Consider the following 13734-nt stretch of genomic DNA (forward strand, 5'->3'; position numbering starts at 1 on the left):
AGAAATTATAATATAATATAATAATAAATTCATATTTTCATATAAACTCAAATACATGATACTTGGGCCATATTTTAACAAGCAGAAATATTAATACAAAATTGATTAATATTTATACAATCACTCGAGTAAACTTTGTAAAAAAGTTTCGAAACATTAAATTTGAACCAGTGGAAAAAACTGAAAAATTCAGACACAGCTGGTGTATTCTGTGTGACGAAACTTAAAAGGAATTCACACTAGATAATATTAAGTGATTTAGATAAGGTAGCAACGTTAATTGTTCCTAATGTACACCTTTAGATTAGATAAATTCTTACTTATTTTTAATACCTAAAATATTTTAACACTATTCAAACGGCATCCGTGAGATGAAATGTTGCTGTTATTAGCATTTTGTCATATTCATTAATAATTCTCAAATGTGGGAAAGAAGAATGGTTATAAAAGTTGTAACAGAAATATTACGTTGCCTAATTTAAAGATGTTTACCGTTGAGACTTATTATTTGTTGAGGTATTCTATGAAAATGGATAAAATGAAAAAGGAATTATTTTTTATATAAGAACAGAACTAAAAACCTACACCAATTAAAAATAAAATAAAAACTTATTTAAAATTTAAACTGGAGAATCAAAATAAATCCTGACAAATCTCACCAGATCACCTTTACTCTCCGGCGTAAACCTCTGCCCTCCTGTCCTACAGTATCCTTTCTACATACACCACTAATGCCTGTTGAACAGATTCGATACTTAGGACTCCATCTTGACAAGAGACTTACTTGGAATCCACACACAAGACTGAAACGACAAGAAACTACTCGTAGATTTCGATTGCTACAACACTTACTTGACAAACTCTCTAAACTTCCCATTCACTACAAAATATTAGTATACACTACAATAATCAGACCAATTTGGACATACGGAATTGAGCTCTGGGGCTCCACCAAACCATCGAATTCCTCCCGCATCCAATCCTTACAATCCAAAATCCTACGTAAAATCCTTGATGCTCCTTATTACGTCACAAATAAACTCATTCACAAAGACCTTAACATCCCATTCGTTGCAGATTTGACCCAAAACAGATATGCGTCTTTCCATTACAAACTCCTTAACCATCCTAACCCATTAATTCTTAATCTTTCATCCTTAACAATCCCTGATAATCCTCCTCGGCGTCTGAAAAGAAGATGGCCACGGGACCTTCTAATTTAATCTAATTAATGTTTGAAGTACCACCAATGGGTGGTTCCTTCCCAAAATTTTCAAGTGTATATGAAACATACTACATATTTACCTATTGTATTATTTTGTACAGTTGTAAATTACATTAAATAAACAATTTAAAAAAAAATTTTAACTAACTGAAAAATATTTTTGAAACCTTTCCATAACGGCATTACAAACTGATTTGCAATTTATAGCATTTTGAAGAATTCAATTGTGGTTTTGAACTATAAAGTTCAATTAAACCACTGGTTTCAAATTATTTTTTTAAGCACCTTATCTCCCAATCGGTAAATAATGGTAAGGACTCCTAAAAAAATCGGAAATTTTTTTTCTTTTAAACATTTTTAGATATTGATGCTTGCATATGTAAGTATTTCATATTTCATGTTCACTTTCAGATTCAGTTCTTCTTCCCAGATATCTTGCTTGATTTCCTGCATTTTTACCGAGTAGGGTAACGCTACTTGGCAATTGTTATTGCACGCCCGGCAAAAAAACACGACTGTTCCTACTTGACAGTAACCTTTAGTTCTATCATCGAGGAAGACAAACCAACTAAAAAAAAATCTAGAACCGTTCCAAAAACTTGAAATAGTTTTTTTAAATTATTGCGAAACTTTTGGCTAATTTGGTCCCAGTTATTCTCGATTAGAAAAAAAAGAATCCCTGAAATTGCTTTATTTTATACCTCGAGTATGAAAAATGATATCGATATGATTATTCCACCAAAATGTTTCTACAGCAGAACAAAGGAAAAAACAAAGAATAAAAAATGTTTTAATTACTAACCTTAAAGATTTTATCTCAACATAAAATGATGTGGCAGATCCTTGATTCAGCACACATAAATACTTTCCTTGAAAATATCATCGAAAAAAAAATATTTTTTTCTATTTAAAATCTTTTGTAATCAAAGTTGACGTCAGATATATTCTTAGCAATTTGAAAACTATTATATTGGAATTTCCAGAAAATCATTTTTTTTTTTTTTTAATTTTAATCTACTTTAGAAAACAAATGTTTTGGGTGATAAATTACACCACCCACTGTAATTACGAAAATATGATACTTCGGTCGTTTCTTAAGTCTGGAACTATTTAGTTAAAACTATTTCTCAAACTAAATAAAAGTATTTCACCATATAGCAACCTATGCTTTGTGCTAAAAACATTTTTAAAAAAAATCCAAATATTAAAAAAAGAAAAGGTGTAATTTGGGTTTTAAAAAAGTTTATAAAATATCATTAAGTGCTATATAGATTGATAGGTTTCTTTAAGCCTTGGACTCCGCGAAATACTTCACTTTAACTTTGGTTATCTGAAAAACGGGTGAATTTAAAAAAATTGAATTAAAATAATAACACGAGTCTTAGAATTTAATTTGCCATCATGTGAAATCTTTTAATTAAAAATATTTTGTGAAACAGTAGAGGTTCGGGGCTTTCACCCCTTGCAACGAAAATGTTCCATAACAGACGTGTTTTTAAAACTTTAAATTTAAGTCACAGATTTTCCATGTTTTACCTCGTAAGGTAAAGGATAAGGGATATCTTTGATGATATTATAGACTTTTTATGTAAAAAGATTCATATTACATCACGTGGACGTCCCGTAGGAAACAGTTGAACTAAATCATCAAATTCTTTCAGTATATTTTTCTTCGGTTCTAAAATCCCTTTAAGGATCCTTACTGCTGCTTATTATGTCACAAATGAACTAATCCACATTGACCTCAATATTCTCTAGGTAAATGATCTGGCCCAAAATAGACATCTTTCTTTCCAAAATAAACTTCATTATCACACAGATCGGTTAGCAAAATGCTTCCTATACGATTCCCGAAAATACTTAGAGTTGACTGAAAATAAAATGATCCTGAAACTTAATATAATAAGTCTATGATCGGAGTGCTACCATTGGTTTTTATCATGAACATATGTTTGATCGTATCCATTATCTTTATTGTTGTCAACATTTTTTCCATTAGTCTCTGTTTGTTGATTAGGGGTATTTAGAAATTGGGTGTGTGGGGGGGTAGTGGGTAATTACTGGAGAGGAGTGGGTGAATAAAGTTAGTATAAGTCTTCTATTGTATAGGCGGTTTTCCTTGACCCTCTGAACATTCCAACGTCATCACCGAGGAATTTCCCCTCCCCCCCTTAATGTTCGTTCCATTAATATGCCTCCTCATGCCGGCCCTCCTTGGAACTCCCGGTACCCTCCGTTCTTCTGCGTAACAGGTACCTGGAAATTTACCGTGAACACATACACGCCAAGATTGCATTATCACTATGGTATGTCGGATGTAGCATACTTCAAGGGATTGCTCAACGCACAAGGCCAATAATAATTAATCGGTATCTTTGATCTCGTTTTTTTTTTTTTTTTTTTTTTTAATATTTTATAATCATTCTCGGTTTCATATCTTCTTTGAAAATATATTTTTCATTATATTCTAGTACTAATATTTCCATGTTGAGAAAAACGTTCGATTCTCAGTTTCCATTTATTTTTGTTTTTTTCCAAATCAATTTTTTTTAATCTAGTTCCTATAATTAAAAAAAAATAAAAAAAATTGTACCAACATATTTCTCAATTTTCAGGAATAACAAAGTGATTAATATTGTCTCTGTTGCATAGAAGCGAAAATTACCTTTTGAGATTAAATGAAACTGTTTAAAATTCATGAATGCAATTAAAAATAAACATTATATGATTATAATTCGATTCACTATTTCCGGTATTTTTTATTCTGAATTCATGTATATGCATATATGTTGTATTTTTGAACCAAATGCAGTTCCTACAGTTACAAAAAAATGAATTATGCCTCTGCATTTTAATTTTAATTTCTTAATTTTTAGTTATTTAAAAGTTATTAATATTGTCTCTGTCGTATAATAATTAAAGAAAACATACTTCTGAGATTAAATGAAGCTATTAAAAATAAAGATTAAATAATTACTATACACTATACTATGTTAAAAATAACATTATTCCAGTTTAAAATAATCAAGTATTTTGTGTATCTATTGGAGGTTTGGTATTCTAGCCACATTCTTGGTAGGTAGCTGACCCTAGAATGTTCTTTGTACACCCTTCTATCCCGGAATAATCTTCCTTTATTTGACAAACATGCAAGGAGTTAATGTATTTTAGAAGGAAAGTCACGTTCTTTTGATCAGGTGAGACAAAAATCTGAAATTCTTCAACATACAATACCTTTATCCCCTATAATGATAAAACTTCTATACGGGCTATTAAAGGAATATTTAAAAAACACACAATTAACCATGCTGATAGATCTCTATTGTTTTTTAAATTCTTTCCTTCAGAATTTTTGTCTCAATTAAAAGATTGAATTTCTTTACTGTTATAGCTTTTTTAAAACGCTATTCAATTTCAGTCTCTTTGAAATTGTTTATTCGATTAAAGAGAAAATTAAATACCATCAGCTTTTACTTTCTGTGATGCCGCGATAAAATATAATCATTTCAAACGATCGTTCCGTCCTTGTATACACACTGATAAAATTCCTTTTTTAGAAATAATGCGTTTTTTTGTTTTTTATTACTCTCGAGAATATTTAAAAATCGGAGTAAGTCAATTTTTGTAATTGTTCGTCAGAAGGTAATTTTAATTTAAATATTGTTTTAAAATATCTAGCGATTTATTTAAAAAAACAATATTTTCTTCAGATTATTATTTTTTCTCAAGTATAAACGTTTTACTAACAGCTGAGATCGTCATGTGAGCAACTCAGATAAATTCTTTCAAGTTCTCTGATCGTTTCTACACCCGATTTCCTCACCCGTAAAAGAATCTGTGTTGTGAAACTCTAACCTAAACCGCCAAAAGTTTGATAATAGTGTTGGTATTCATCCACAATAAATGAAATCTAATGTTAATAGAAATATGTATATTTACAAAGATTTATAATTTTTTTTCCGCACCAGGTCAATGTCCAATAAAATTCTTGGAAAAGTAATATATCAAAATTTCAATCTTTACTGAGAAAACTTGAAACTTTCTTTTTTTATTGAAACATTTTATTTGGATTATTTTATGGAGTTTTTATTACTAAAATTAATTTTTTGATTATTTGAGTCTAAATGTGACTATGTTAAATTCTTGAACTATGTTGTATAATAACAGAAATTTCACACAATGCAATTTTGTATGCGTTGTATACATTAAAATGATATGAAATAAACATTATGAAAGACGAAAAAAAAATTGGAATAGATTTTAAGTAAAACTTGCCTTTTTTTATAGAAATGTTTTATGTTTATGGACTGTATTTGGGACAGTCTGCCCTCGGTGTGATGTCAAAAACGTCAAATTAAATTTTTTAATTACGTACGTTTCCCTAGAACCTTTAACTGAAATATATTATTAGGGCATGATTTAAAGTTGAAAAATCTCTAAATTTACATTACATAATATAGCTTAAATATTGATACGTTATAAAACATAAACAAAAAACTATAACTATAAAAGTTTACACTTCATTCTAGAGACATCTATTTTTACACAATCATAGATTTTTTTTTTACCTTTTAAATAGTTTAGTTAATTTTTTTGGATACTTAATATTTATTTTTTTCGACGACGATATGACACAGTTTGTGATTTTTTGCAGGAGAAAACCTAAGCTGCAAAATGGTTTCAAAATATGCATTTTGAAAAAATTGAATAAACTAAGAGTTCACAATTCGTTTATTTATAACCAGAACTGCCCGGGTTAGCCTTGCATGGTTATTGTAACAGTTTATAAGTTATCTTTTAACAGTTGATACTGGAGGAGCATAATACCACCCCTAACTATTTGCAATGCTATAACCACGAACTATTATAATTACAAATAGTAACGATTAATTTAAAAATAGATAAATAAAAAATAATAGTTCACACACCGTGTTAAAGAATCGTCGCTTCATAGTAATATTTCAATATCCACACTCCAACTATGAAGTGAGGCATTAGTAAGATGCTAGTATCTCAGAGTGTCATGGTTGAAGTATACTCCTAAGATTTATTTCGAAGATAGTAGGGCGCATTCACTGATCCTTGAAGTACTCCGGCCAAGGTTGATAAAATATTTCTTTAAACTAATACTACGTAAATCCTGCCTTTTATTTTATATAATAACTTAACATATATTACTTTCTTTTGAACTAATATGTAGGATGTATTATTTTTCATTATTTCTATTGTTATTTTGTATTACAATGATTTTTGCAGAGTGGAAGCTGGTATGTAGGGGGCATCAGGATGCAGCATGCGAGTAGGATCTACCGGACCATTCCACTCCATACCTCAAGGGACGCCACAGCCCTGCACAAGGTTCTTAAAAGTTCATCTTCTTGTTGGAGGACCGCTATACTTTTTAGTTGAGGTAATTTATGTTTCAAGTATTGTAAGTTACATAATGATATAATGTTTCCTACGCGAGCGCTATTTTCAAAGCTGATTAAGATTCCGCAGTTATAAGTATACTTTTTAAATTTCACCATATCATGCAGTTATATTCATATTAAATTTTATTAATTATAATTATGAAAGGTTTTACTGAAGTAAGGTGGTAGCTTCTATGTTTCACGTTTTCGAAAAACTAAAAACAAAAAGTCTGAAAATAGTGTTCTATCATTTTTCTCTATTGTTGCTCCATATTGAAACAGTATTTTCATTCAAAAATATAAATTCCAGACGATATATCATAAGTTTGATTGTTATTGTTACCTCTTTTTTCCTTGTCATAAAAATGAAAATCCATCTACTTCAAGGAAAACGATTGGTGAGCTTTTTATCAAAAGTTAATATATCCACTTCTTTTAAGTTTAGTTAAACAATTTTTTTTTCTTAATTGTTTAGTATTATATTCTGTCATATATTTTCAGACATTAGTAATAGAGATAAGACAGCAGATTCACACCATTTCCTGATATATATAAATTATATGATAAAAAAATTAAACAAATTAAAGTTCTACAACAAAAACTAATTTAATTTATTTTAAAATTTAAATTTTCCCCTATTAAATATGTGTTATAGATAAAATTTCAAATAAAAATTTAACTTATCTACATCACTACTATATAATTTTTTTAATTATAACTATCTACAAGTGAATATATTGACTTTTGTTTGATAACTCCTCAAATTATAACTAAAAAAACTATTAAATATTTAATTTATTCCATACTTTAAGTGAAATATAGTATATTTATTGCATTATAAATAAAATTAAAAATAATAATTGTAATAAATAATGAGGCAAGTAGTCCCATTTCTTGAATAACATGAGAAGCAATGGTTGGAGCAACCAATTGATGATACGAAACGAAAGAATTATTTTTTCCTAAAAACTGTACAAACTCCCCATGATGAATATATGTATTTTTTTGCAGATAACCCTTAAATTATTTACAGAAGCACTCAAATGACAGTTTGTGTTACATTGGATAACTTATAAAAATAATTCTACTTTTTCAAGCATAATATTTTAATCTAGACTTTTCAATAGTAACTATAATGACTTTCAAGTACTTTACAGGTCCAATATTGGAATTTAAAATGTTATTAATTGAAAAAAAAAATTAACTAAAGTTTCTATGAAATAAAAATTAAACTCTTTATTTCCACGACTTTATCAAAAATAAAACATTGTATATCGTCCCAGTAAAAATAAAGAAAATATTATATTATTAATAGAAGATAAGACGATGTTATGATAATGAAAATAATTAAATTTTTAACATTATATTGGAATGATGTTTTGTAATGAAGCCCTCACAACAACTATACGGATAATTGTTTACTAATAAAAGCCTAATCAATTTTCGATTCTTGAATAATATATTTTAATGAATTCAGCAGGTCATAAATCATTTTTAAAAAAGATTTGTTTTAAATTACAATCATTATGATTTATGGTTGTGTTTGCCTCCTTGTCGCGTACTAATGATCAGTTATTTTAATAGCCTGAAAATAAAAAAATCTTGTGGCAATCGCTGTTTTAACAAATTAACCGCTAATTATTTAGACCTATAAAAAACTATATTTATAAGATTATATAATAAAATTTGAAAATTATTAGCAATAGTTGATAAAGGAGTAAATATAATCGTTTGTTTTCAGCCCAAGTCGCGCACGAAAGATCTCTACTCGGAACTATGCAGTTACATGAAGTCCCAGGGAATGCAAGACACCGCTCTTTTCGGATTATCAGTCCTATTAGGTAGGCATACACTGAATTATTTATGTATTTTTTATAATGGCTTGGTAAGTATTTTATTGCAGATGTATGTATTTTGAAATAAAAATATATTTCAGAGCGGAACCTAATAAACAATGTTAGAATTATTTTTTCTGGGGTGACATGTATAAGCGTAGCAAACAGAGCTAAAAAAAAAATAGATAAGTTAAGTTTTTTATTTCCACTTCTTTAATTTAGTAAAGAACAATATATTGTTTTCAATTTAAAATAAAAAAAAGAAAAGAAAAAAAATTGCCAACATACGACGGTTATCAAGAGATCGATCAACCTATTCTAACCATGGTGGGGGGTCAAGTTTTTCATTTCGTGGGCCCACCACGAAATGAAAAAAGTCCACCACCCAGACCTAATTTAAAACGGTGCCTCCCGCAGCTCTCAGGTTGATAATAGAAGACCTACGCCACAACCACTTAAGCTACGTACAACCGTTTTTGCTAAGACTGAAATATATACATACATATATTTTAATAGTTCCTGTAAAAATTGAGGTTTACAAACTTGAACTTTGTAATCAGCACCCACATCCCCCTAAAAACGGCAAGAAATAAATGAGTAAATTTTGAGAACTCCAAAACTTTCCAGGAAAGAATGCTAAAGGCCTGTACTATTATGGCAGTACTGTAAATTACTAGAACCCATCTACTACCGAAAGATAAGCTAATTTACAAACTTTCATATAGAAAATTTTAGGAATGTTAAAAAATTAATGTAAAAACATGGCTTCCTTGGTTATCCAGGAATAGTTGCCATCATTTGCGGCGTGATCACTGACCGTGAAAATTTCCCTCCATGCAATTAGCTCTAGATTCATTATAATTTTTTGGTTCTTAACGAAAGAGCTATCTTTTTCGTCCATTGTTTCTTTTGACATTGTCTTCTTCATAGTTGTGAAATTGTTAGACAAATAATATCGTTCTATTATTTAAAAATGCTGTGATATTATATTATTGTGCTCTTTTTATATTGATATTCTTGAGTTTTAGATGTACATGCTCGTCTTTTTTCACTAACAGTACGTTTCATAGAACATAATAAAACAATTTCCTAAGGAATGAATACAATTTTAGGAACTCAGGTGTGTTTGGGTTCGGTTGTCTCTTGACATTAAGATTATCAAAAGAAATTATAGCATCTTCGATTTCTAATGACAGTCCTTGATGGTCGGTCAAGACAAGAAGCGTCAAAACTGGTTGCGAAAAAGGTTGCCGAAAGAACTTGCGAGATGTTTTGGAGTTGGAACTAATAATCAAACACCCGAAATCTGACAAACCGAATCGAGGTTAGTAGCTGTGGCCTAGGAAGGACGGCTATAATCGAAGATCCTTGTTCTTTTATCCGGGTCATCATCGGGCATTCTTCGCCAAGGAGGGCATTCTGTAAGGAAGTGATGCATAAGTATATAATTCGACAAAAATGATCTAGCCTTCTTGTAACAACTCGTGTAATATTGGAGGTCAAGAAGTAAAGATCAAAACAATGACCGAAGGCCGAAATTCATCCAAGAATGCATAATTGGGATTGTAGATAACCACATTACAAAAGACCCTTGTCTTCCTTCAACCTCGGCTGTGGAAGATTGCATTCTTGATATATAATTATTATCTTGTTTAGCGATAAAATATTATAATTTAGTATGAATTTTATCTTTAAAATAGCTAAATAAAATCGATCCAATACTCCCTTTTATCGCTACATTTTGATATTTTAATATCTTTGGCATGAGATAGAGTAAAAAATAAAACTATGTAATTATCGGCCTTGTTTTCAACCTTAACAGACTCATTAACACTTCTTGATGTGAAAATTATTCTTGGTATTCCATGGCAAAGTAATTTGATTAAATACCACGAAGTAATTAAAGCTTCTATTTATAGTGCTTAAGCTTATGTAAGGTGTAAGGTCTTTCTCCTTCGGTTTTTCCTCTTTCTATTAATATTAATAAATGTATTCGATGTAATCTTGTGCTGAGTGTTCTTGCTTTGTTATGTTGTAAAAATCAGCTATGAATTTAATTAATTTATTAATTTAAAGTATTCTGCACAAATTTCTTTAAAATAAAATTATTTCTACATTCAATAAAATCCTGCTTATCTATCATAGCCGGAATTTCTCGATTGAGACATTGATAGTTGTTATATGATTGGGAGCGGGATAACTCAGTGAGTAAGGCTCTGTGCTATTATCTCCTGGGTCCGGGTTCGAATCTGACTGGGAGAGATAATTATTTATAGTGTTAATTTACCCTTTAGTCAACCCTGAGCGTTTGGGAGCCCCCCTGGGACACACCTACTTAGGGCAAAAATTCTTTATTTTCTTTTTACTGTCGGTTAATCCGAAGAGCTGGATGATTGGGAGTCTGTTGGACGTGGTTCTGCAGTAATTTTTTTTTGTAATTGAAATCGAAAGCATTATTTAATTCCATGTAGTTTTGGCTTATAACCAACTTTATTTGAAGTGCATCCATAATTCGGTCATACTGATTATCAATTATACGATTCATCAAAACAGAGGAAAGTGCTTTGCTTCTTCAACCCAACTGTATTTATTGTAACGAAACCTGTAGTTACCGTAATACAATATCTATCGCTTCTTTGTTTTAACGGAGGTAAATTTGAGATTTTTTTATTTTGTATTTGACTTATTCTGTCGATTGTGTTGTAGCCTGAAGTTAATTTGTGACAGCCGTAGTAGCTTTGGGGCAGTCTATAGGACGAAGAAAAAAAAAACAACCCCCAGACTACGGTACTATCTTTGAAATACGTTAAAATCAATATATTTTTATTTTTTTATGAAATTATCATCCCGTCCAAAATTCAAGTTTGTATCGTACTTTTAATAATTCACCTAATATTAAACATCGTAGAATTAGTATTTCTCTTCACTGAAGCAAGTGAAATACCGCGTATTTCGCCCGTGAAAGAGAAAATGCACAAGATGCGACGGTGTGCTCAGTTCTAGAAATCCGTCCAGGTTGGAATGCCAACAGACCGAGCTTTCTAGAAAGGCATCCCGTAGCCTTCCTTTCTGTATTTCAGATATTACTCTCCCGTCCGTCGCCAAAGGTTCTTCTAGAATTTCCGATTTCTCAATTTTATTTTGAAAAAAAAATATCAATTAATCAAACACTGGAATGAAAGATAAAAAGCAAAACATGACTCATTAAGCCTCAATGAAAGCAACATAATGGGTTAGCATTATTTAAGTGAAGCCACAACACAAAGAATCCAATAAGTAACAGTAAATTGTACAAACAAGGAAAATTGTTAATTATCAATTAATTAGTATTAAATGGACTAATTATTGCATATCGGTGATTCATCAGTATATTTTTTAAATTAAAATCATGCAGCATCACGGATGATGTGGAAGCGGTTGTTGATAAATCTATTTTGGAATTCTTCATTTCATGGGAATCAAAACCATAAAGAAGCATTTGAAAGTTCAAATTCCTGTTTGTCTCATAGCGAACAGCGTCACAAATCATTTATTTATGGAATGAAATGAAATTTTAATTTTATTTATTCTTTTTACTTTTTCATAATTAAATATAAACATTTTCAAATAAAGCAATCGAATTTCATAAATAAATAAATATTTCATAATTGTAGACCTTAAAATATATTATACAAGATAATGGGGATTGAAATATACTCATGAAGGCTATGCCAAAAATGACAATGTTTTTTAAACATTTATTATATGCAAGCCATCTTATCTTCTAAATAAACCGTTATCTATAAGCGTTCATAGAAATTGTTAAAAACATTTATTGGAAGTAAGTTCTAACATTCTTCGGTTCAACAGTTTTGACAGAATTTCCCAACTTGTCGGAAAATCTGGTTGGTGGTTATTCCCTAAAAATGCTCCCTATTAAAACTTTTGGAAAATTGACCTCTCTAAAATTGCGTTTAAGAGCTGTTTTGAGTGTTATAAATTTTTTGATTAATGTTTTACCACAATATTCAGTTTGAAGGATTTTATCAAATTTTTTGTTTTCAAATTATTGCTGAGGTGAATCCCTCTTCTTCTACCTTAGTAATAATATTTCTTTATCGTATTATGATCAATCGCAGATATTTCGACTGTAAATTTCAATGGAATCTCGTTTTGTGAGTTGTTTTCTGAAGACATTGTTTTAGTTAGTCTGACGGTCATATATTTGCCGTGGGTATGGTATAGCTGTGGTAGAATGATTATACTTCGCCAAGAGATGGTACATTTGGGCAAATTTAATTAAAACCTTATAAAAGTATATATAAATAATTTTTTTCGCAATATAGTTTCTTCTGCAAATTGCCATACAAGTGATAAAGTATATATCTGTATATATTTGTTTCCCACTTTTATTTGTAAATTTCTAATGTGTCAATTACAATTACTATACAAGAGTTAAGATAAAATTTCTTACATTAATTTATAATTTAAAAAAACATGTATTCAATGAAGTATTTCAGCTCGAAATTCTCCTTAAAACCCGAACAAGAAATATACAAAAGAAATGTTTACATTTTTGTAGTTAAAAGAAATTCCACACATCTTTCTGACAGTGAACAGAGCTTACGAACTGAAAGGAGGTATTTAAAAAGAATTTGAGAGTCAAAGAGGTAGGTCAGTGTCCCGTTGGTCGATTCGTAATGGCCATCATCCTGGCTGTAGTGTGGGAGTTGAACCATTGTTGCAATAATTGTTGGGCATTAGTCAGCCAACAATCGCCTTTGTTTTAGCTTACTGCTCTTGTTTAATTGTAATCAATTACCTCAAAGTGTCTTTCGGAGATGTTACTGATATGTTGAATTCTATACAACGTTATGGAAATATCAGATTACTCGGAGGACCATAGACGATCCTAGAGTATGCTAAAATATGGACCTGTGGCAATGGATTGTTATTGTTGCTAATTGTGTAAACAATTTCATCGCGTTGATAGGAGTATTAAGATCATTGTTCATATTCTATTTCATTCCTGTAAAGATATTATATAAATATTGAACATTTTAGGAAAGATGAGGAAAACCCCAATTTCTTTCTTAAATATGAGTTCGGGTTTTACTATATACGTTAAAGTTATTGTACCATTTGTATCAACGGTTATATTCACGTTCTGATTATTATGTTTTCACCGATTTCAAAAAAATTCTATCCAGGTGTAAAATCCCAAACTTTGGAATAAAGTTTTGAAACCTGGGCCAAAAACTATGTAATTATAATATTCTAGGTA

The 13734-nt window shown here is 30.0% G+C and overlaps 1 protein-coding gene across 1 annotated transcript in view; it reads left to right on the forward strand.

Moving 5' to 3' along the window:
* The window catches only part of ex (expanded), an 89928-nt gene that overhangs the window by 37443 nt on the left and 38751 nt on the right, over positions 1-13734 (forward strand). The window contains exons 2-3 of the mRNA XM_014425875.2: positions 6482-6635; positions 8378-8477. Of these exons, the coding sequence (XP_014281361.1) occupies positions 6519-6635; positions 8378-8477 (217 nt within the window). The 5' untranslated portion in view covers positions 6482-6518. The remainder of the gene's footprint in view (positions 1-6481; positions 6636-8377; positions 8478-13734) is intronic.

Source organism: Halyomorpha halys, unplaced genomic scaffold (assembly GCF_000696795.3).
Source record: "Halyomorpha halys isolate HHAL.00 unplaced genomic scaffold, Hhal_1.1 Scaffold540.1, whole genome shotgun sequence".
In the NCBI taxonomy this organism is placed as follows: domain Eukaryota; kingdom Metazoa; phylum Arthropoda; class Insecta; order Hemiptera; family Pentatomidae; genus Halyomorpha; species Halyomorpha halys.